Source organism: Rousettus aegyptiacus, unplaced genomic scaffold, assembly GCF_014176215.1.
Source record: "Rousettus aegyptiacus isolate mRouAeg1 unplaced genomic scaffold, mRouAeg1.p scaffold_m13_p_2, whole genome shotgun sequence".
NCBI lineage: Eukaryota > Metazoa > Chordata > Mammalia > Chiroptera > Pteropodidae > Rousettus > Rousettus aegyptiacus.
This window is the reverse complement of record NW_023416295.1, coordinates 17,115,473-17,137,164: the sequence shown is the minus strand read 5'-3', so window position 1 is coordinate 17,137,164 and position 21,692 is coordinate 17,115,473. Positions and strand designations below refer to the sequence as shown.

Below are 21,692 nucleotides of genomic sequence, written 5' to 3'. Positions count from 1 at the left end.
CTAAACTTATACTCACTTCTTTAATATCTTTTTCTGGAATTCCATGTATCCTGGCATAGAAATACAGATGTTCTTCCACAGTCACGAGGTCATCTAAGGCATCTTCCTGGGGGCAGTAGCCAACTAATGAGCTATGAGAGTCAACGTGAGCCAGAGATCTGAATTGAGAAAATCAAAAACACAGATGAGTATCAAAAGATATTTCCCTCCTAGAGTCCAAACTTTGGGAAGGTAGCTCTATTTTGGTCATGGTGAATGGTGATTATGATAAAAGCAATAAAATAATCCTACCATCAAAGTTACACTTTAAGGTTTAAAAAATTCTACTCACTTGAATAGCTGTGTTTTTCCTAATGATTTATTAATATAACTACAAAATAACATAAAGTTTATTTTAATTATTTTTCTCATTCAATTATGTTGTGCTTAGTGAGTTGAAGCATTCATTTTTTTATACCCAGTCTTATTTCTGATGAGAATGTTTCCACTTGAAGGAATTATGTCTCCAGTCAGCATCTTGAAAATTGTGGTCTTTCCTGCTCCATTCACCCCAAGAAGGCCAAAGCACTGGTGTGGGGGAGAAAAAAAGATGAACATCTTAACCAAATCAAAGACATGTTACTATTGTATCTCTTTCCTTCTTCTTGGGTGAAATAAATTACTCTAAAAAACAAATCACTGGAATTATTATTCATGGGTATTAATAGCACTCTGTTGGCATTTGATAAAACTTTCTCGTTTAAAACTAATGGGTACTTATGTATCTTTTCTTCCTTTAACAACATCTGAATGAACATTTGTGTGTGTGTGTGTGTGTGTGTGTATACATATTATATATATAATATATAATATATAATATATATATATCACTTGTTTTATATATATTATAGGATTCCTCTGTGTGACATGATAAAATACTCAAGTAAGATATACTAACCTGACAAATGAATTATAGTTATAAATTTCACATTATTCACACAAACTTTAATTACAACTTTAATGAATAAGCTACTGAAGCAATAATTTCTATATGCTGTTGAAGAAATTTGATGCTTTTTACTTTGCAGCTCTGCTTGGAATATTAAAGGAAATGCCCACATTGCCTCTCTCTTTTCAAAACTGCCTTAATATTGCTTCTGTGAAAACAGCAAAAATAAATATAGATGCGGTCTAGGACCTCGCTTATGACAACTGATTTCTTTACACTGTTTTTCGAAGAGGGCTGGAAACTAAAAGTTGAAGAGAGCCCCTGTGCAGGCTTCTTGACTGGAAGTCCACCCCAGGCAAGACGGTAGCTTGAAAAGGGAACCAGGACTCAGTTTGTGGTGAATACTCCCTGCCAGGAGAGAAGACTTATAGGGTGGGTAATACATGAACACTTGTAAGTTTTATATATAGAATCCATCAAAATATTCAGAGGTTGGCTTTCATATTTCTAGAAAAAAAATTAAATGAAGATGAAAATTTTTATTCGTTAGTTATCATGGCCAAATAAAGGACAGTTAGAAACTAAACATTGCTCCTTACCTCCCCCGCGGGTATCCCAATGCTGATGTTGTTTACAGCTATAATCTTTTTGTGGATAAGTTGGTAGGTCTTTGTGAGACGATGGAGTTGGACCAGGTCAACTTCATCTGCACCATTCTCAACTCTTAATCTCTCAGCCCGCACATCTTCATCTTCATCTATTGTCTCAATTACAGGTGAAGAATTAAATTTTCTGAAGAAGAGTCTAAAAAATGGACCCAAGAATCTTGCATCAATGATTTTGAAATGGCCCCACTCAATTTTGACATGTTTTAATGGGCTATCACTTCATTAAAAATGTGCTGTCACAATACGAAGTTTGTTTTAACTTTGTTACGCATTGTGCTACTTAAATAACTTAAAAATTAATATGAATTCTCTTTGCCATATTTGCTGTGATATTTGGAAAATAGCTTTTGCTTTCTATGGTTAAATGCTTACAGATTCACTGTTACAATTCAGATTCCTAACTTTAGTAACACGGAGGTCAGTTTGGGTTTGAGAGTCACTTCTACCAGAACCAGAGCTACTAACAAGACTCAACATTTACAACTCCATAATCAGTGATCACCTTTTTTAAAATTCTCTTTTTTTCTTATGTCATCAATAATATGAACGTTAGTCTATATATATATATATTTTTTTTTACTGTGAATGTCTTACCTAGGATCTACCCAATATATTAAGATTATAAGCCCCCAAAACTGTCAAACCCACTTCAGTATTTTGCCTAATGAATATCAAAGTATACCAAACCAAATCAAATTTAAAAACCCTACAAATCAATTCCTGTCTTCCTCCCAATGTTCCTGTTTCTCTTGATGAGATCCTCAAAATTCCAACTGTGATGTTTTCTTTAAATTTTCACATTCCAAAATTTACTCATGCAGTCAGTCTACTAGCCTTGGAAATGCTTAATGATAGCTAGTCATTGTCATTGATCATTTTCTGTCTATTTCTATTACTATCACACGCTTTCACTCTTTCTCACCTAGATTTCTCCAGGAACCTCAAATTGCTCCAGGGTCTTTGACTCTTCCATTCCCCTCTGCACTACCTCCATAAAATCACACCTCCTGAAGAACCATGTGATCACGTTTCTCTCTGTTCAGAAACCTTTAATGCACTACAATTTGTTTGTTGAAAAAGGTCCAAACCACATCTCTTTAACCAAGAATTCAATAAACTCCATAATCTCCCAACCACACTCTTCAGCTTCTACTATTTCATTACATTTATTCTATGTTGTCAAATCATGTTACTCATTTCTCAAATATGCTCCAGCATTTTTTTCTTTCTCTATGCTCTTGTTGTTCTTTTCATTAAATTTATTTTTGATAGGCAACACATGCATATCATGTATTAAAGTTAAAATGGTACTGTAGAATATATAGTGAAAAGTAAGTTTCCTATAGCCATATAATGTTCTCTTCAGCAGAGGCACACATAACTAGAGATAGTCCATGCATATGCATGCATAAATAACATATAGTTATTTTCTAACCCAAATGATAATATACTTTACACACAATTCTAAACCTTTCATTTTTTCATTTAATAAATATTAGACCTAATCTCAAACATTATATAGAGAAATGTATCATTTTGTTTAATAGCTGTATACTGTTTAATTTAGGAATATATGTATATAATTCATTTAACCAGTTTCTAAATGAAGGCCATTTAGATTGTTTTCATTCTTTTGCTACTAGAAAATGGTTGCTATGATGAATTGTTTTATACATATGTAATTCTGCATATTTCTGAACATATCTATAGAAAAGAAATTCCTAGAAATCAAATTGCTGGTTCAATAGTGATTTTATTTCTTTTTCCTTATGATTCTGTCCTCACTTTTTTTGATTTTTTTCCCAAATCCATTGTCAATGTGCTAATCCTCGATCTTCTTTCCCCATTTCTATCTTCTATTCTTCTGAACTCAAACTCAATGTAAACAAAGGCTCCATCTCTTGTTTATGTAAATATTTTCTCTACCACTGAATCTTAATCTCTTTAAGGCTCATGACTCTGCTTACTTATACTCTCCAGTCTACATCAATACTTGCAGACACATAGTGAGGTTTGATAACTATTCACTGAGTGAAAAGAATGGTGAATTATGTTACAGTTAAAAAAAATTTTTTTTTTGAGTAAAACATTTCCATACTAATGGAATATCTTCAACTATTGACCCCTCGCTAAGTATTTTTAATTGAATTCCATCAAGGGTGTCAAACACTATGTTTTCATTGTTTGTATTTTTTTTTTTTACCTGAATTTCTTTATTAGCCACTCGTTGATTAACAGTCGCAAGAAAAAGAACATGGTGCCCTGAGAAAACAAAGCCACAAACATTGCACCTAGTTTATCCATCTCAAAGGTTTCACTTGGGTATTCCACACCGTATGCTTTTAAGAAGTCCAGGACTGATTGTTGTTGAGAAAGTTCAATCAAACCATAGCCAAAACAGAATTGTGGGAAAATCAGGAAAATGCGCTTGAGGGTTTCCGAAATAAGTTCTAAAGTCTGAAATAAAGAAATAAAAAGTGGAGCTCAGTGCTAGATTTTCAATAATTGACAAAAATTTAATGTAGAGAAATATGGCAACCTGTGAAACTTGTCTAGATTAGCAATTATTTCACATGTATGCTGGGTTTACATATAAATATTTACTCTAACCAAATGGTAGAGATTTATTACTAAGATACAAGCAGAAAGGATTATAATTTTCTCGAGATGATCTAAGGTGTCAGGCCAACCCTTGAAGGCAGAATCACTCCCAGACCTGCCTTAGATCCCAGGAATGTGGGGGTAGCACAGATGCTGGGGTGTGATGTTGTGTGTTGGTAGGCACCTGACTAAAGGAGGCTCTTAGTATATTTTCAAAACCTATTGTAGTTTCTGCTTGAGGAGGGACTAGATGGTGAAATGAGATAGAAGGAGAAAGACAACCTCTTTTACTGAGAAGCAAATAACTCATTTTCATGTTATTCACACTTGGGGCCAAACACTTGCACCTCCTGAATTTTCTTCTTCCTCCTGGAGTGTGCTTGTTTTTTCCTCAGGTCACTTCGTTTCCTCTCTATTCTTTTCTATTCAATTGCCTGACAGTGTTAGTGCTTCCCTTCTCACTAATCATAATTGTCAGCTCTGAATGGAAAGTGATACTTACAATGAAGTAGGCTCCAATTCATGATTAAAAAGGAATGAATTAGGTTTCTTCTCTATGAAGGTTCAAATGAATCTTAACCCATAGACATATAACTAAGCCATTGTGCCTGTCACTACCATACTGTAACAATTTTTTAATGAGTAAAAAAGTTTAGCTAAGTGGCTGTGTGATTTTTGTAGTGTCATACAATATATCTGATTTCATCTCTGTCACCCCACTCAAACCCTAACATACGTCAATAGTTTTGAGGCTGGGGAAGTACAATCATAGGAATTAACCTATGTGGAGACTAAAAAGAATTTTAAAAGGTGGTAGTTTCACCTCTACTGAATTTAATAGAATCTAATACAACTCTTCTATTGAAAGAATGCAAAATACAGAAAATTTTTCCACCTTGAGTATATTGAAGCATTTGATACAGTCACTGAAGTTTAGCAGACCAATAAAGGACCTTACCGGATCATTTGGCTTTTCCTTGGAAAGGAAGTATACCACCGACAAGGAAACAATGGAATTGATGCCAAAAAAAAGGTTGATGCAGACGTAAGTGATGAAAGCCATTCCTGTTTCATGGAAGAGCCCAGCCAGCAAGTACATCCAAGAAAATGTGGCGTACCTGTATGTTAATAATACTAAGGATTAAAATTATGCCCAATTATTCTCCATCATTAAATACGTACATATATACATATATACATATATGTATATATACACAAATACATACTTAGATGGGGCTCCAAAGTAAAAATAAACACCTGAGATAAGTTGCCAAGCCCTGTAGTTAGATCTCTTGCTTATTCTATTCTCTTTAACAACAACAGCTATAACAAAAAAAATTCACAGGATGTGTTTAAAATAACAGTTAGAAGCCTCTCTTTTAAGGAACCTTGAACAGTCCTATACCATGACAAATTCAAATTAATTCCTCCTAGAGATGGTGCTACCCTGCCTAGGCAAGAATTTTTTTTTTCTTCTCAGAAATATAAATTTAATTAATGTAAATCTTACAATTTAAAGTTGAGGAAAAATAATGTTATTATTGTAAGCTGCTTAAGCAAAGAGCGCATGCTTAGAAGCTGAATGTCTTGTTTTGAGGAAATACTTAAGTAACCGTTGGCATAGTGAAGCAGAACTAGAAACAGAGAGAACCTTCATCAGCTACAAATGCTAACTAAATAGTTACTTCTTAAATACTACCCATGTATTCAGGGCAGAAAGAACTGCTACACTAAACATTGGTTGTATCAACTTGTATTACCTGTATTACCCTAATACAGAAATAATATGATGTGTTTGTTTTATGCATCTATAAAAATATAAATAAAATAAATATATAAATAGATATACCTTATAATGCTATATATACTCATAATTTGTTAATACACAAATCTATACATGAATATGTTTTTTCTGGTCATTCTAAAGCCTCCACTTATGTAAATTAAATTAGATATGTAAATTGATGAGCATGACATTTGGTATACAGTGAAAGTGTTCATTAATGTTAGGTATTACTATTAATAACAACAATCACTTTCAGAATTATTGTACTTTACAAACTATGAACTAGCAAGCATAATGTATTATTACTTGTCACTCATGGCTAATGAAACCCCAAGGCAATTGTAAATTAGCCAACGAAATTTAGGTCCTATTTGTGCCTAGGAGAATCTTATTCTGTTCATTATTGTTTCACTGAGACTTACCCAAACAACAAGAGTAGGAGAGATACAGCGCCTAGGTTGTTTTCACTGTAGAAGGCAGGTAACTTGAAAATTGCAATTATACCAATTGAAAATGCTACGGGCACCAAGTAGAATACCTATGAGTATACATAAAATAATGTTTACTACATGGCAAAATATTTTTTTAATCAATAGCCCATCTAGTTCAAAATTGTAACAAGTTGACCTAGAAATATTTGAAGGAATGACTTTTCACATTCCTATTGTTTGTAACGTTTGGCTTATTTTATATTGATTTCACTCTAGAATTTGTCTCCTGCAATGTGAGGTCAAGCCAGCTTCATCTGTATGGATATACGTGGAGTCTCTAGTGTTCCTGCCTCCAGGCTTTGAGACTGGAGATCATTCGGTGCCAGAGGTTCAATGAGAAAGATAAGACAGCCAGGTATCTTGGTATTAGATTCAGTCCTCAGAGTACAGACTTCATTTGGAATGCTGGAAGTCTCAGAAACTTGATTTCTAAGGCTTGGTTATATCAGCGTGAGCCACTCAGTGCAAAGCCGCAAGGCAGTGGGTTCTACTCATTCTTGGAATCACAGTTGTGAGAACAAAGAACTCAGTGTTTCATCGACAAGTAGACTTAGTAAATGCTGAGAGTTTGCAGCAAGACACATGCAATAAAAGAGATGGGAATTTAATTGGGGGCATGGTGGGGGAATCTCCTAAATTAGAGTGAGCATCAGATATATGACAACAGAAGCTAAATAGTAAGCATCCCTTCACAGAACTGTGTATTCTTAAGCTTTCTTAACATTAAAGGTCTTATTAAGTCCAGAGGAGTCATTACCATTCTTTCGGATTTGACTTCTACCACAGATGCATTTCAGACCTCACTACATGCATTAACAAAATGGATGTGCGGTTAATTACTTTCCAATCCTTTAAGCCAATGATCTTCGCAGCAACTCAGACAATTTCACCATAATCATCGGGCAGAGCATACTCATCCTGGGCTTTTGGTTGATACTGGCTCATTTCAAGTCAAGAAAAACCATCTTAATTTTGGAACCATTCTACGCAAATGCAAGAGCTATCAGTGAAATTCATCCTTATTGTCCCTATTAACTTTCTCCAAAGTGTCATCCAGTAGGGAATACTACTTTGAAATTTTTACTATTATTTGATTAAATTTTACAAGCATTCTTTGGTACCAAGAGGCAAATCTGTTCTGTGAAAATTCCATTTCTCCACAGTAGTGGTTCTCAAACTTCAGTGTGTATAAAATAACTTGGGGGAATTTTGTTAAAAATGCATATTCTCCAGGCTTCACTCCCAAGATACAGATCTAATAGGTCTGATATGGGGCCCAGGAATCTGCATTCAACAAGTACCTTGGGGGTTCTGATCCAGGTGGTCCTCAGACCACAGAGATAAGGGCAGGTGGATTTCTCTTTCCTCCAAACACCGGGTGAATATAAACCTGATGCAAATTATTTTTTTCTTAATTTATTTTGTGGTAATGATCTGAACAAACTAGCATAAATAAGTCTCAAATATGAAACTGAGATCTTCTACTCAGACCAATGCTGTCTGTCCTGCAATGACACAAGTTACTCACCATGTCATAAATGAAGTTCGTTACCCAGTAGCATGTCACACCGATGCCTGAAATATGCTGCAACTGCTTGGCTTTGGTCTGATGTTCCCTTACCACATAGGTGACAAAGCTGGCAGTGGTGACAGAGTAGCCCATCAGGATGGAGAGTGCCACTAAAATATCGATTAAGCTGCTCATTCTAAGGTGGGCAATAGGAAGAAGAAAAGCACAGATAAGTTTTTGGAACGCTCTTTCTCTCAGAAAGATTCATGACTGAAACCATCAACAAAACAATGTAAGAGTTGGCTGTGACACAAATAAGGCTTCTTGCAAGGCGGCCAGATAATACCTTCTACATGACTCAGCCATGACCCTGGAATAAATGTAGCTCTAGTGCATCTGAATTGCTTAGAGATATTTGATAGAAAACTTCAGTCTCCATGGGTTACAGGGTGTATCAAGGGATATACAGTTCTTGAGCATAGAAAGAGTACTTAAACGCTATGCAGGGAAATTGAAATGATGAAGCACTTACGCACTTGACTTCTAAAAGCAGCAGATTCTGTGAATCTACAGTCAACAAGCTCCGCTTGGCAACCTCACTGTACTCTCTTTCAGAAACTTCCTTTCATCCCAGTCAGTGACATATACCGGCTTTTCTAGATTGACATTCATTCAGATACAACTGTGATTTCCATTTATAGTGCTCTATACAGAGGCTCAACTATGCCAAAGAGGAAGTAGTCATGCCAGATAGGTCTACTTACGTGGCTTGCTCTTGGTCTTGCACTCCCGGGTAAGGATGACTGTACATGATGATGCCTAAAGAAGAGACCATTTATTCCACTAGTAAGTATCCAGTTCATCAAAAATACCAATATTTAGATGAACAATGCACAACACTTTCCACCTTATGCTATGATCAAAAGAATTTTACCTTGGGGATACTCTTTTAAAAGGAAAATTATTTTCTCCCAATCTCATCAATGCCATACAATCGGTGACACCCATTTAGAAAGAAAAACAAAGTTTTTCACATTATGGGAAGAATTTTGAGGGAAGGGGCAAGAATTTACATTTCTTATATAGCATGTTTTTCTCTCTATTCTATTTAAGTAATTGTTCTCAACTCTCTCCTCTTTATCTGCTGTACTTCAGAAATATGTCATTTAAAGATGCAACTCAAAAGGAGACTGATTATATGAAGATCTCCTGAAGACTGCACGTGGACCACTTCATCCCTTTTTATTGTGTGATTGGCTGTGCTAGAGAAATATTGTCCCTGAGAGGATCCATCCTTCTCCTTTACTATTTCTAAGACAGCTACTGTTCTAAAATTCTACCACAGTCGAGCTTGGAGCTTCAGCCAGTCCCAAGAGATCTTCATTGAGACATAAAGATCCTGCAAGATTCAGAGAAACCAGCTGACTCCAGAAAAGTAGTCATTTAATTCAGCACAGTCCTGCATTATTGGGGTCTCCCAGAACTACTTATACTTTTCAAGTTAGAAGCAAGGTTTTTCCGTCCCGTCCTTCCTTAGAGGACTTTGGTTAGCTAGAATCAGAATGGGCTGGCAACAATTTCTCAAACACACACAGTGTGAAGGCAAAGTCTATACAGTCTGAATAACTTTGGAAAAAAATGGTAGGGGATAAAAGGAAGATATTCCTTCAATTCTTGTTGCTACAGAGTCATTAGCTGAGAGAGAACTTTCTCACTTATTGCTCATACAATGTATGTTCATTATAGTAAGATATTAAGTTCCTTTCACAATACTCAAATATTATAGAATTATCTAAAGTTATATTCTCCTTGTTAACTTGAATTTATAATTTTTATTAAGTACAATGTGATATGTTTTGAAGTTGAATCCTGCAATTGTTTTATGTTAAAAAAATAAATATATAGTTAAAGCAAAACAAAGAAACAAACAAAAACAATAACCAGCTTGGCCTAGAATTTTAATCATATCTTTGGGGAAATAAACTTTTCTTACTTTTTTGTTAATTAATGGGCTTTCTTGCTACTGAGATTCAATTCTCCCAGGGTCCCAATGTAAACTTTGCTGAATTATAATAAAGGCAGGGGGATATCATATTTTTACATTTCTGCTTTGTGTTTTTGAAATACTTTATTTCACTAGAGGAATCTTTGAAATTTGCATTTAGTCCACTACGAAAAATGGTGCTGAACCAATTGTTTCATACATATCTTTAGCTGAAAGATCAAGTAAACGTATCAGAGCTAGAGATCTATATCAAAATCTCCTCTGTGGGTCCTGAGTACATGGTTTTGAGTGCAGTGATTAGTCAATGAATGCTTATTAAATCTAATTAAATCTCTAAATTTTAATTACTTTCCCCACATACACATTTAAAATAACACATTTTATATCATCTCTACAGTTGTAAACCTAAATAAAATGTTTCCTATTGACCATTGTTACTAATGCAATAAAGGGTAAGAATAAACACTAACGTGGAGGGAACTATGTATCAGTTATTTCAAAAAAGAGCCTAGCCGTATAACATTTGTTAGTAGAAACAAGCAAACGTATATTCTTTGGGAAGAAATAACAGAATTTTCATGTTAAATTAACCATGAGAGGAAACCGCACGAATATAATAGATATTGACATTGCAAAGGAAAGCTAATTAATAGATTTTTAAGTGTGTGAGAATTAAAAGAAAATCAATTTTACAGCGAAAGCGAAATTCCAGTTAATGTAGAATTCAACAAAGATGCCTTCAAACAGCTAGTGCAGTAGGGGGAGGTAGCAAAATAGTTGAGGTGATTTTTAAAGACAATATTCAAATATGTGGTGACAGAAAGGAATCTAACTATGGGTGGTGAACACACAAAGCAATGTATATATACGTGTGTCTTACTGTTGAATTGTATGCCTGAAACTTACTAGATTTCATAAACCAATGTCACCGTAATAAAAATAAAAATTAAAAAAAATATTACTATGGCAGACTCCATTATACATTATAAAACAATAAAAGCATTTAGGGTGCCACAGATTTCTTCTTCGAAAGGAATCAAACTCTTTCCAGAGAGGGTGGAAAGCTAATACTTTCATAAGTCTATATAAGAAAAGTGAATTAAAAATAGAAGGTGCATTACTATTAATCTCTATATTACTCAAGCTGAGCCTTATATTTAAGTAAAAAAAAAATAAATTTCCTTTTAGGGTCAATACATAGTTTACATTTTAGAATTCTGAATTCTTTAATCTTTGTAATTAAAAATATGGTGGTAGGAGCCACAGCTAGCCTGCTGGAGTCCAGAATGATTCAGATTGATTTGGTCTTGATAAAACACACTAATGGTAAATAAAATCTGAATACGAGTTTCAAAAGATGACCCTTCAAAAGTGGCATTGGTCTCTTCTTCTTGCCTATATTCCTTTGATACATTTCCCCTATTCATTTCTACAGTTTTTATACTTTCATTATTCATCACACCAACAAACGTCTTTTGCTCTGAATATGACATACTATGAAAGTCAAGTGTTCGACAGTATTTGAAACCAGGTCATACTAGACCCACCTGGCTTTAGTCACCATTGAACTTAATTTACTCCTTTTGCCTATGCCCTTTATTGATGCTCTGGATTTAAGGACTATCTATAAATCTTGTTATTTTCTTTATGGTTCCTCCTGCTAGGAAAACACCAGAGCAGTTGGGGGTTAAAAATACCATTTTCTCTGAAATGAAGACTCCGAAAGATTCTGTTTCTAGGATGAGTATCTGACGCCACAGTTTACTGGTGCAATCACCACGAATACCCAGCACGCATTATTGTGCTCAACAGCAGGGAGAAGAAAGAGAGGTGGGTCGCAGCATTTCCTGAAGATATGTTGTGTCTTTTCCCCCTATTTGATAGCTCATTTGTTAGCCCATTTATCAGGCTGGAAACTCAGTCTTGGCCAGCAAGTATGTTATTCAGCTGTTTTTTCATCTTTAATTTTTTTTTTTTTTTAGGATCAGTATGGGAAAATAATTTGAGCAAATCTTAAGAAGATGAAATGGTCTGATGGACAGTAATTGAATTAGCAAAAAAACAATAAGTCAGTCTTTTTCAAATTCCAAATCCTATTTTTAAAACTATGTGGAAGCCTCTTGAGAAATCCAGCTAAAGTAGACTTGGCTGAGTAAAGAGAAGTAATAGAAAAATGAGGTACAGAGTATTATAAAAATGAAGAGGCAGGAGTCACACAGATCTCGGTTCAGACCTGGGTTCAAATCCCACTTCTGAGCTCCAGAGAAATAATAGTAGAGAATAATAATATTCAACCTGAAAGAGTGCTTGTAAGGATCAGCAGTATTTCATAGAAAGCATGTGTCATATGCTCACTTAATGGTAAATCTTTTAGTCAGGTATACAGCTTTCTGGTTTAAAAGTTTTGTCTTCATGTTTAGATTTGTGTACAATATTTACTGATATCGTTTAAAATTTTTTTAGACTATATGCAAATAAATAGTTATAAAATGTTTTCCTATGGGATGCAACTACTAAGTATGAGAGCAGAAATAAGCATGAAGTCAGCATTGCTCTCCTGGATTGATAAATAAGGAAACTAAGTTAAGGGAATTATTCCAAATGTTTCTTCTGGTGGTAGACTTTCAAACTCCTTTTAAAGATCTGTGATTTAGGCACCATAAAATTCCTGCCACTGGGAGAAAATGGGTTCTAACATACATTTTTATATGGAGAGTAGCAAAAGTTGCAATACAAAAAGCTCTGTATAAGTAACTTTACCATGTCGGGCAGCATCATAGTTTGACATGTTAACTCGCAGAAGGAAATTATTCAAACTGTTGAGGTAGGCTGGAAGAGAGTGATATCCTTCTGGATCATACCACACCTGTTCAATTGCAAAAGAAGGCGAGATCAAAATTGTGTTGAAAGAAATTAGGCTGCCTTTACATCTGGCAGCCTACAGATTTATATTTAAAATAATAAGAGTACCAATTTCCCAAATTATAAAATAAGAGCACCAATTTCCCAATAACCTGACCCTCTGTGTCCTTCCAATTCACAATTCTCTTTCTCTTCCCTAAACAATATGGTTGAGTTTTGCCTACTCTCAGTTTATAATAAATTCAATTATAGCTATGTATTCCTTTTTTTTTGTCTTTTCTTTAGCTTATTAATAATGTTTGGGAGATTTAGGCTATGTGTTATATATAACTGAGTTCATTCATTTCCATTGCTGAAAGGACTATCGAATGAATATATAACAATTTATTTATTTATTCTACTGTACATGGGGAATTTGGGTTGTATTTTTGGCTAATATGAAAAATACTACTATGGACATTTTTGTATATGTATACTCATACTTATGTGCACACATTTCCCTCAGGTATGTATTATGCCAAACTGTTCTTCAAATTGATTGTATCCATGTTTTGTTTTTACCTCATAAAAATGCTTGAACATCTCAAGTTCACATTCTCAATTACATGACATCCCAGAAGAAAGTTCATAATTTACCTTGGCAAGTGTTCTATTGGCAGGAACTGAAGTTACATCAAAACGGAGGTCATTAGTCAAAGGCAGCCCAAAACTCCAACCTCCATATCTATATAAAATCATAAAATTTATATTTATTTTAATGGAGAAAATAGTATAAGTAGATCTAAAATGTTTCACTAGAGCTCTTTTTTTCTTTCCATTAGAAACACATTTACAGTATGAAATAAATGCTATCTGACACATATTTTTTGTTTTCATTGATTTATTTGATTACATTCTAGCCTAAAATGTACATTATAACTAGGAGTAAAAAGTTCTAAACAATAGCAAATGTGGAGTAATCATTCTGAAAATAAGTGGCACATAAGCCAACCAATTCCTCTTTATTGTAAGCTACCGTTAACTAGATTTGTACCATCTCAAAAATCTTAAGATTTTTATGCTTAAATACCCTCTTTTAGGTAACTTAATACTAAAGCAATAAAACATCAGTTCTTATCTTTTTGCAAATGGCCCCATTTCTTCTATGCTTCAAACTTTTTCCCTTAGTTTTTCCCCCGGTGCTATACTTATTCTCTTTGGAAGTTTAAAGATGATTTGTGTCTATATAAAACTACCTGTCACTTCACGGTCCCTTAAAAATAAAAAGTGGATTTTAAATATCTAAGTAGCAATTTAAAGGAGAAATGAGTTTCAATGTCCTAAATTAGGGTTGGGTTAAATCAAAGATGATGCAGTCACACTAGTATACTCTTCGTGTGACTGTCATTCTAAACGTGATGCCACAGAGCTATATTTTTGACATGCAAAGAACATTAAAGTATGTCATTCATTTTTTAAAGTAAATTTTAGAACAGTTTGTTTTGAATACACCTCATTTTGTTGAAAATATTAACATGTTTCTCTGACTAGAAAACTTCTAGAAGGATATACAATAGTGGTTACATCTGTGTAGAGAGAGATTATTTTTTTCTTCTTTATGCTTTTCTGCAGTTTGTAAACATTTTACAGTAAACATTAGTTTTTTATGTACATTGAAAAATAAAAGAGGAAAGAGATGGAAGAAATGAGAAAACAATAGCTTATTGCAAGCTTGCCACCTACCCCCAGCTTTATTGAGGTATAATTGACAAATAAAAATTGTATATATTTAAGGTGTACCACTTGATCTTTTGATATATGTATACATTGTAAAATAATTACCACAATCAAGCTAATTAGAATATCCATCACCTCACATGGTTATCAGTTTCTTTGTTTGTGTGTGTATGTGTATGTACTAAAAACTCTTAAGATTTATTCCCTTAGCAAATCTCAAGTATATGATACAGCATTGTTAACTGTAGCTACATTGCTGTTGAATAGATCTCCAGAATCTATTCATCTCGCATAAAGGAAACTTTGTACTCCTGACCAACATCTCCTTATTTTCCCCTCCCCCTCAGACCCTGGCAACCACTATTCTACTCTCTGCTTCAATGAGTTTGACTAATTTAGAGTCCACTTATAAGTGAAATCTTGCAGTATGTGTCTTTCTGTGTCTGGCTTATTTCACTCAGCATAGTATGCTCTAGGTCTATCCATGTTGTTGCAAGTTCAAGCCTACCAACCTTATATCCATGGCAAAAGCTTAAATGGCTTAGGTACAAGCCATGGCCTTGCTGCACATGGACACATTTTATCCACATGCAGATATTATACTCTAAGTTTTGAGATATTTATATTGGGACTAAGGCCACTTGTCACCAAAAGCAGCACCTTAAAATTCTCCAAGTTGGCATAATCCAGTCAATAACTTCTCTTTTGTTTCAAGCAAAAAAAAAAAAAATATCACAATACATTTTCGAGGTCTGAAAAAAATCAATGCTTTTCAATTTGCTTAAATAAATCTTAATTTAGAGTCATTACTTACATTTTAACACACAAGGCTATTTAGATAAAACAGAATTTAACAATGTAAATAATCAATAGAAATGTACACCTATTGTCTCAAGTTCAAAAGGCAATTACCATCAAATTAGAAAGCAAGAGATGCCAAATTAAATATGCTATAAACAGAATATTTTTACCTTTTTTGCATAAACTCATTAGCAGTTGATATAAGATAATTTTCCAAGCGGTGCCCAGTGAGGTTATAAATTACTTGGGAAGAGTAAGTTCTTCTATGAGGTGGAGAATAGTTAAATTTAGGACATTCCTGAAAAATAAAGTTAAAAATTAAGTTCCCTCTGGCTGAAACCGTATACATCAAATGATAGATAACATCGAGGAGCTTCGGTCTCATCATTTGTCTATTACTGCAACTGATGGAGGGGAACATCAGTTCTTTGACTTTAAAGAGCTTCGAAAAGAAAGGCATCTTGCCTATGCCAAGAAATTAGAACAAATATTACATAGAGAGAGCATATATATTTGTTTGGATCTCACTCGAAGCCAAAAAAGAACACAGCTTAACTATTGTGAGATTTTTCTTTAACTATACTGACAAGTTTGATATGTTTGGGGAATAACATTAAACACTAAGATGACTCAAAATTCTCTCAATGATTCACAGGAAAGAAAAAAAATGTTTCAAATTGAAAAGATCACATTAACAGATTTCAGTTCTCAGGGATTGATAGCAGTGGATGAAAATTTTGTTTTATATTAGCTTTAAGGTATCAAACCTCAGGGTTCGAGCTCAATTTTACATATAACTAAATCTAAATCTACTTTAATTTTATATAAATCTAAATCTAATCTTTATATGTATTAAAATTATTCCAAAATAAAAAGTTTATGTATGTATTGCAAAGTTACATGTATATATATATATTGCAAAGATGCCAACAAGAAATCCTGGATACCTTTCAACCAGTTTGCTCCATTATTAGCATCTTACTTTATCATCATACATTTGTCTTACATTATTAACCAATCTCAGAGCTTGGTTTTAACCACTTATTTTTATCCTTGTAGTTTTTTTACACTTCCTGGCCACTTATTTTTCATTGAAGCTTTCCATGCTTCACAGCTACAAAGTTTAGTTTGAAGAAGCCTGGCATTTTTCCAGTGTTTCCTTACATTCTTTCATACAATGTCCCACAGCCTGAGGCTTGGATCACATGTGTGTACCAAGAGCATAACACTGCATCTGCTCTAAAAAGTGAATGCTGAATTTCAGCTCACATCAAGTGACAAACTGAGCTCATGAAATGAGCAATGGGATCAGGAAAAAGAACAATGCAAGGATCCCAGAAGCCCTCTCATCCCGCTCTTATCCAATCACTACCACCGGCAAAGTAACCAGCACAGAATAGTTTTTTCTTTTTCTTTTTCTTTTGTATTTTATATAAATATAATCATATTACATGTACTCTCTTGTATTTTGTGTTTTTAACAAATCATTTGTTTGTGAGAATCTTCCAGTATGATGTGTATAGTTGCAGATGAATCACTCTTATTTGCTGTATACAGTAAATACATTTCCATTGCAGAAATATATTAGATTTGATTAATCTACTCTATTGTTGGTGGGAATTGGGGTGATTATTATGAATAGCGTTGTTATAAATATTCTAGTATATGTCTTTTGGTGAACCTATTCATATTTCTCACGGATATATAATAGGAATGGAATTACTGACCCAAATCGGTATGTATATCTTCAGCATTAGTAGACACTGTCAAACACTTTTTAAAATGTTTACACAAATTTAGATTCTCATCAGCAAAGTATTAGGCTGAAAATTTTTGATCTACTTTGTTTTTAATTTAAAAAATATCAATTCCAATTTTTTTAAAAAACTAAGTTATTTGGCTTTTACTGTGAATTAAATGAAATACATAAAGAATTTCAAAAATTAAGAAGATTAAATGGGGGATTAAAATACTCTTCGAGTATTGGATAAAACTAATATTTAAATATTCAAGGATTCCAAAAGATGCTCGTTGGATCCCAGTTTTTATTGTTAATAACTTCCTTGCATGAAAACATAAAAATAGATTGCATTTACTGAAAATGTTTTCATTCTAAAATATTATATCAAGACAGTTTAGGGTATGATCATATGACATTTTGAAGAAAATATTGCTAGATTCCTCCCCATGTAGAAGTAAGTTGACAACATAGTGACTCTAAGAAACTAATAGTGACCTCTTTCCTTTAAGTATCTTTAATTTCTCCAGTGAATTTGGTTTTCTTAAAAGTTTATTGAATATATAGGCTTAGAAAACTAAGCTGTGTATCTATAGAGTACAGACAGGGTAAGTGATATTTGGACAATCTTTTCTTAGTCTTCCAGGAATGGATTTTTCACATCCTAGAGGTCTTGCATAGAGACACCTGGAGGTCCCTTCTGGACGGACGTACACATTACTGGCTTCCTAGCCGACCACTACAGTACCACTGTGTTTTCAGATATAATATATATGGTGGCATTTTGTTGTATGAAACATAAACTTTCTCGTTAGAACTGAACCAAAACCAAAAATTAATCTTTAGTTAATTTGCACAAAGAGTGCCATAGAATTACCTACCTTTGGAAATTTGTCCTGAGATGTATTTACAACAGTGACCTGAAGTTCAAAGTGAATATTTTTGAGCTGCCGAGGTCTATATCTCTGAGCTACTAGCTTCCATAAAATAAAATTATGCTGACTTTTTGGTAACCTAGGTAGATCTTTCAAGTTTTGATATTTATTCCTTTCTTTTTTCTACTTCACTGAAACTGAATTCATCTTACCTGGACATTGTCTGTGCAGGAGCAAACACCAAAATTAGTGATACGTTCTCCACTGGTGTTCCATTTTCCCAGACTGTTTTTCTTTAAACAACCTCTGGAAATAAAAACGACATTGAAGCGAGGTATGTGTGCATTCTCATGTGTATGTACGAGTGTAGAAGATAATACTTGGTATTAAATTCATGTGTATATTCCTAGATACAATTTATTGATTTTTTATAACTTAAATATACATTGCATGTCCATTTTCAAGTGATCTGACATTTTGGGGGGAGTCGAGGGAGATCACTTAGTGACTAAACAGTGTTGATTCCAATCCTCATGGAATTGTCTTAACATGGCAGGATGGGGCTTTTTGACCTCTTTCTCCTTTTGTTTTTTTATTCTCTCCTCCAATGGGAAAGGGGTACTTTAGCAAAATAATGCACTAATGTCAAATTTACACGTGTTATGTACTAACTTAGAAGTATGAATAAGCAAAAACACAGGAATTGGAGTCAAGATCTCGGTCTCAGCTTTACCACATTACTTCCTACCTAAATTTCTTTATACAAGAATCTTAGCTCCTATGAGCCTCATTTTCTTCATCTTAAAAATGAGATGAATAATTCCCAGGATTGTCGTGATTGTTAAATGAAAATATGGACACAAAAGAAGTTTACAAATTATAAAGCATCTAATGTTTTTTTTTTTTTTTTTTTTTTACAGTATATTATTACTAAATGAGATAGAGAAAATCTGTTAAACACAGATTTCTATCAGGGTACTAGTCTCCTCCAGCCAAATAACACACATCTACTCATTCACGCACCCTCACACACATTCACATACATGCACACACATGCACACACATGCACAAACACAGAGTGGAATGTCGTAAAAAAACAAAAAAAACCAAGAACCACTTACTGATCACTGATGTTCAAACATGTGTTGTCGATGCCAGGGAAAGTCCACATTGCTGAAACCAGTGCTTTTGTGCTTGGGTTAGAATTTCTGTAACATTAAAGGATAGAAACAAGTTCTTGATTCCTACATAAGGCTCCTATATTAAACTCACGCTCATGAATAATTTGAAGACATGAAATATGCTCTTTATGGGACTTTTGACTTAAGAATCTAAGAAAGAATCCCAGGGGAAAAAATAAGCCCCCTTCCGTATTTGGCTGGCTCATTAGTCTCCTGATTGTCACATGTTTTTAGTGATCACCTATTTTGTATATAAAACTATCTTATACAGAATTCTGACATTATTATTCAATATCTTTGAGACTAATAAAAATTTATCTGCTATATATTACAGTAGATTTGGAAGCCATGCCTAACCTGGTTTTCATGAGTAAAGTCTAGTCATTAAAAATAAAGATCTTCTATAACTTTATTTTTAGATAAACACAAAAAGCTCTTAAAAAATTATTTGTTAGCGATAAAAGTGTCATGTCATAATACATCAAATTGTCTATTCCTTTGGCAGAATTAAATACTGTGCCTCCTAAGTTTTTATTCTTTGGGATTTCACCCCATTCATTCAGGCACAACTGCACCTCTGGAAACACTGTGGGAAGTTTTCATTAAAAGAAGGGAACTTACGCATAGAAGGCTGTCTGTTCAGAGGTTCCATAAAGAGATGGGGAGATCTGGATCTCTGGATAACTGTTGCTGGAATTTCTCAGTGTGCCGAGGCCCATGGCAGTGGTTACAAAGATGATGGGGAGGATAACCTGAGCAATGAAACCTTTCCAGTTCCTACGGGTATGGTGGAACCTCTTAATGAGTAGAGCCATTATCTTCTTCAGTAATAGTCCAAAACCATCCAATCTCTCTCCTCTTGTCAGAATTTTGTCTGATTAAGAACAGCAACAAAAAGATTAGATATGGTTCTGGGAAGTCCTGATAAATCAAGTAAAAAAAGTAACATCGAATTTATGGATAGATGGTATAATGTGATATGGTGAAGAAAGCTTATATTGTATTTGGACTTTAGATTCAGCACTTTGTTTACCAGCTTTGGGCTTGAGACTCTTCATCTCATAGAGCTATATGTAAATATGTTTTGAAAATTATAAATCACAGAAAAATAGCATTAGTCATATACATAGTCATTTTATATGTCAAAGTGAGATATTTAGAATTTTATAAATGAATACTTTCCCCAATTCCAGGCTCAATGAGGGCTCACTATATATTATTAATACTGAAGAGATAGCATATACCAGCAGATTGAACTCAAATAAGATAAATGGAAACCAAAACATTAACCTAGTTGAAGAACTCATTTCTACTTTGAGTAAATTAGTGGTCATAATTCTAATTGGCTTTCATTCTAATGTGAGGTCCAATGAATTCACCTTATACATGAAGAAAGGAAAATGCTCTCCTCCAAAATATAATTCTAGTTCAAAACACTTATTCATTGCATTCTCTTTAGAAATTTTCACTAATTATATGGTACTTCAAAACTCCATTTTTACTATTATAGTCACAAAAAAGAAATCAGTGGGAAAAATGTCTATTCTTCTCCCCTGTGAAATGTTCTTCAGGTACTGAGAAAAATTCCACAGCGTCTAAGAGTAAGGGCAGTATGGAGGCCATGAACTTGCTTCCTCAACAATGCTCTTGATCATCTCAGCAGCCCCCTCTGACAAGCGGATTCCTATGTGACACCCTCTCCTAAGACCTGCTTCCAAGCACTCGTTTACATGTGATAAGATGACAGCATTCGTCAACTCTGTGGCAATTTTAATTCTTCATCACAAATTAAGCAGCACAAAAATCACGATCTTCATTTAGCTGATAAGGAAAAATACAAAGCTGCTTAATTTAAAATGAACTCCAATTAAACAGTGAACAAGTTTAAATGCAAACTCATATCTCTGCAAAGGGGAATTGTAGAAGGAGCTGAATATTTTAAGTTAATTAGTATGCTTTTCTGTTTCTTGAGAAATTACATGTGGATGACTTACAGGTGTATCAAATGGAGCAAATGTGCTTTCTAAAAGATAATGTCAATGAGAGATACATTTTGACTGAAGAATAGTTTCAAATTATGAGACAAATGCAGAAGCAAATTTATAACATTTACTTGCTGAAGCAAATGACCACTTTCTAATCAAAGTCTTCAATTCCATGCACTCGACAATTATATTCCCCGAAAGATGATAAATGAGGAATATGGCAGAGGACAAATGAGACTCCTAAATTCCAGAATTATACAAACATCAGAGATTACCTTTTCTGAGTTTGAGAGCCAGGCAAAAGTTTAATTAAAAGTTCTGTTCCTAGAGATTTTTCTCAATTTAAACAAGCAAAATGACTACTCCATAATTTATACATTATTTTACAACATGCTTCCTTAAGTACGTAGCAGTTACAAAGGAATAAATCGTCAGAAAGAGAATAACAGGATAAAAGTTATTTTCAAAAGAGCTCAATTCTTCAGTTGTATCAAGAAACATGACTTTTCAAACATATATCATGTGAAGAATTGGGGAGGGATGAA

General features: G+C 33.9%; 1 protein-coding gene across 1 annotated transcript in view; it reads right to left on the bottom strand.

The window, feature by feature from the left end:
- Window positions 1-21,692, bottom strand: part of ABCA12 (ATP binding cassette subfamily A member 12) — a 156,119-nt gene that overhangs the window by 10,158 nt on the left and 124,269 nt on the right. Inside the window, exons 34-47 of the mRNA XM_016150022.2 lie at window positions 19,784-20,036; window positions 19,103-19,189; window positions 18,194-18,287; window positions 15,539-15,666; window positions 13,488-13,575; window positions 12,750-12,855; window positions 8,749-8,803; window positions 8,003-8,180; window positions 6,406-6,521; window positions 5,156-5,315; window positions 3,800-4,053; window positions 1,528-1,732; window positions 458-567; window positions 17-158 (exon numbers count right to left, since the gene is read on the bottom strand). Of these exons, the coding sequence (XP_016005508.2) occupies window positions 17-158; window positions 458-567; window positions 1,528-1,732; window positions 3,800-4,053; window positions 5,156-5,315; window positions 6,406-6,521; window positions 8,003-8,180; window positions 8,749-8,803; window positions 12,750-12,855; window positions 13,488-13,575; window positions 15,539-15,666; window positions 18,194-18,287; window positions 19,103-19,189; window positions 19,784-20,036 (1,976 nt within the window). The remainder of the gene's footprint in view (window positions 1-16; window positions 159-457; window positions 568-1,527; window positions 1,733-3,799; window positions 4,054-5,155; window positions 5,316-6,405; window positions 6,522-8,002; window positions 8,181-8,748; window positions 8,804-12,749; window positions 12,856-13,487; window positions 13,576-15,538; window positions 15,667-18,193; window positions 18,288-19,102; window positions 19,190-19,783; window positions 20,037-21,692) is intronic.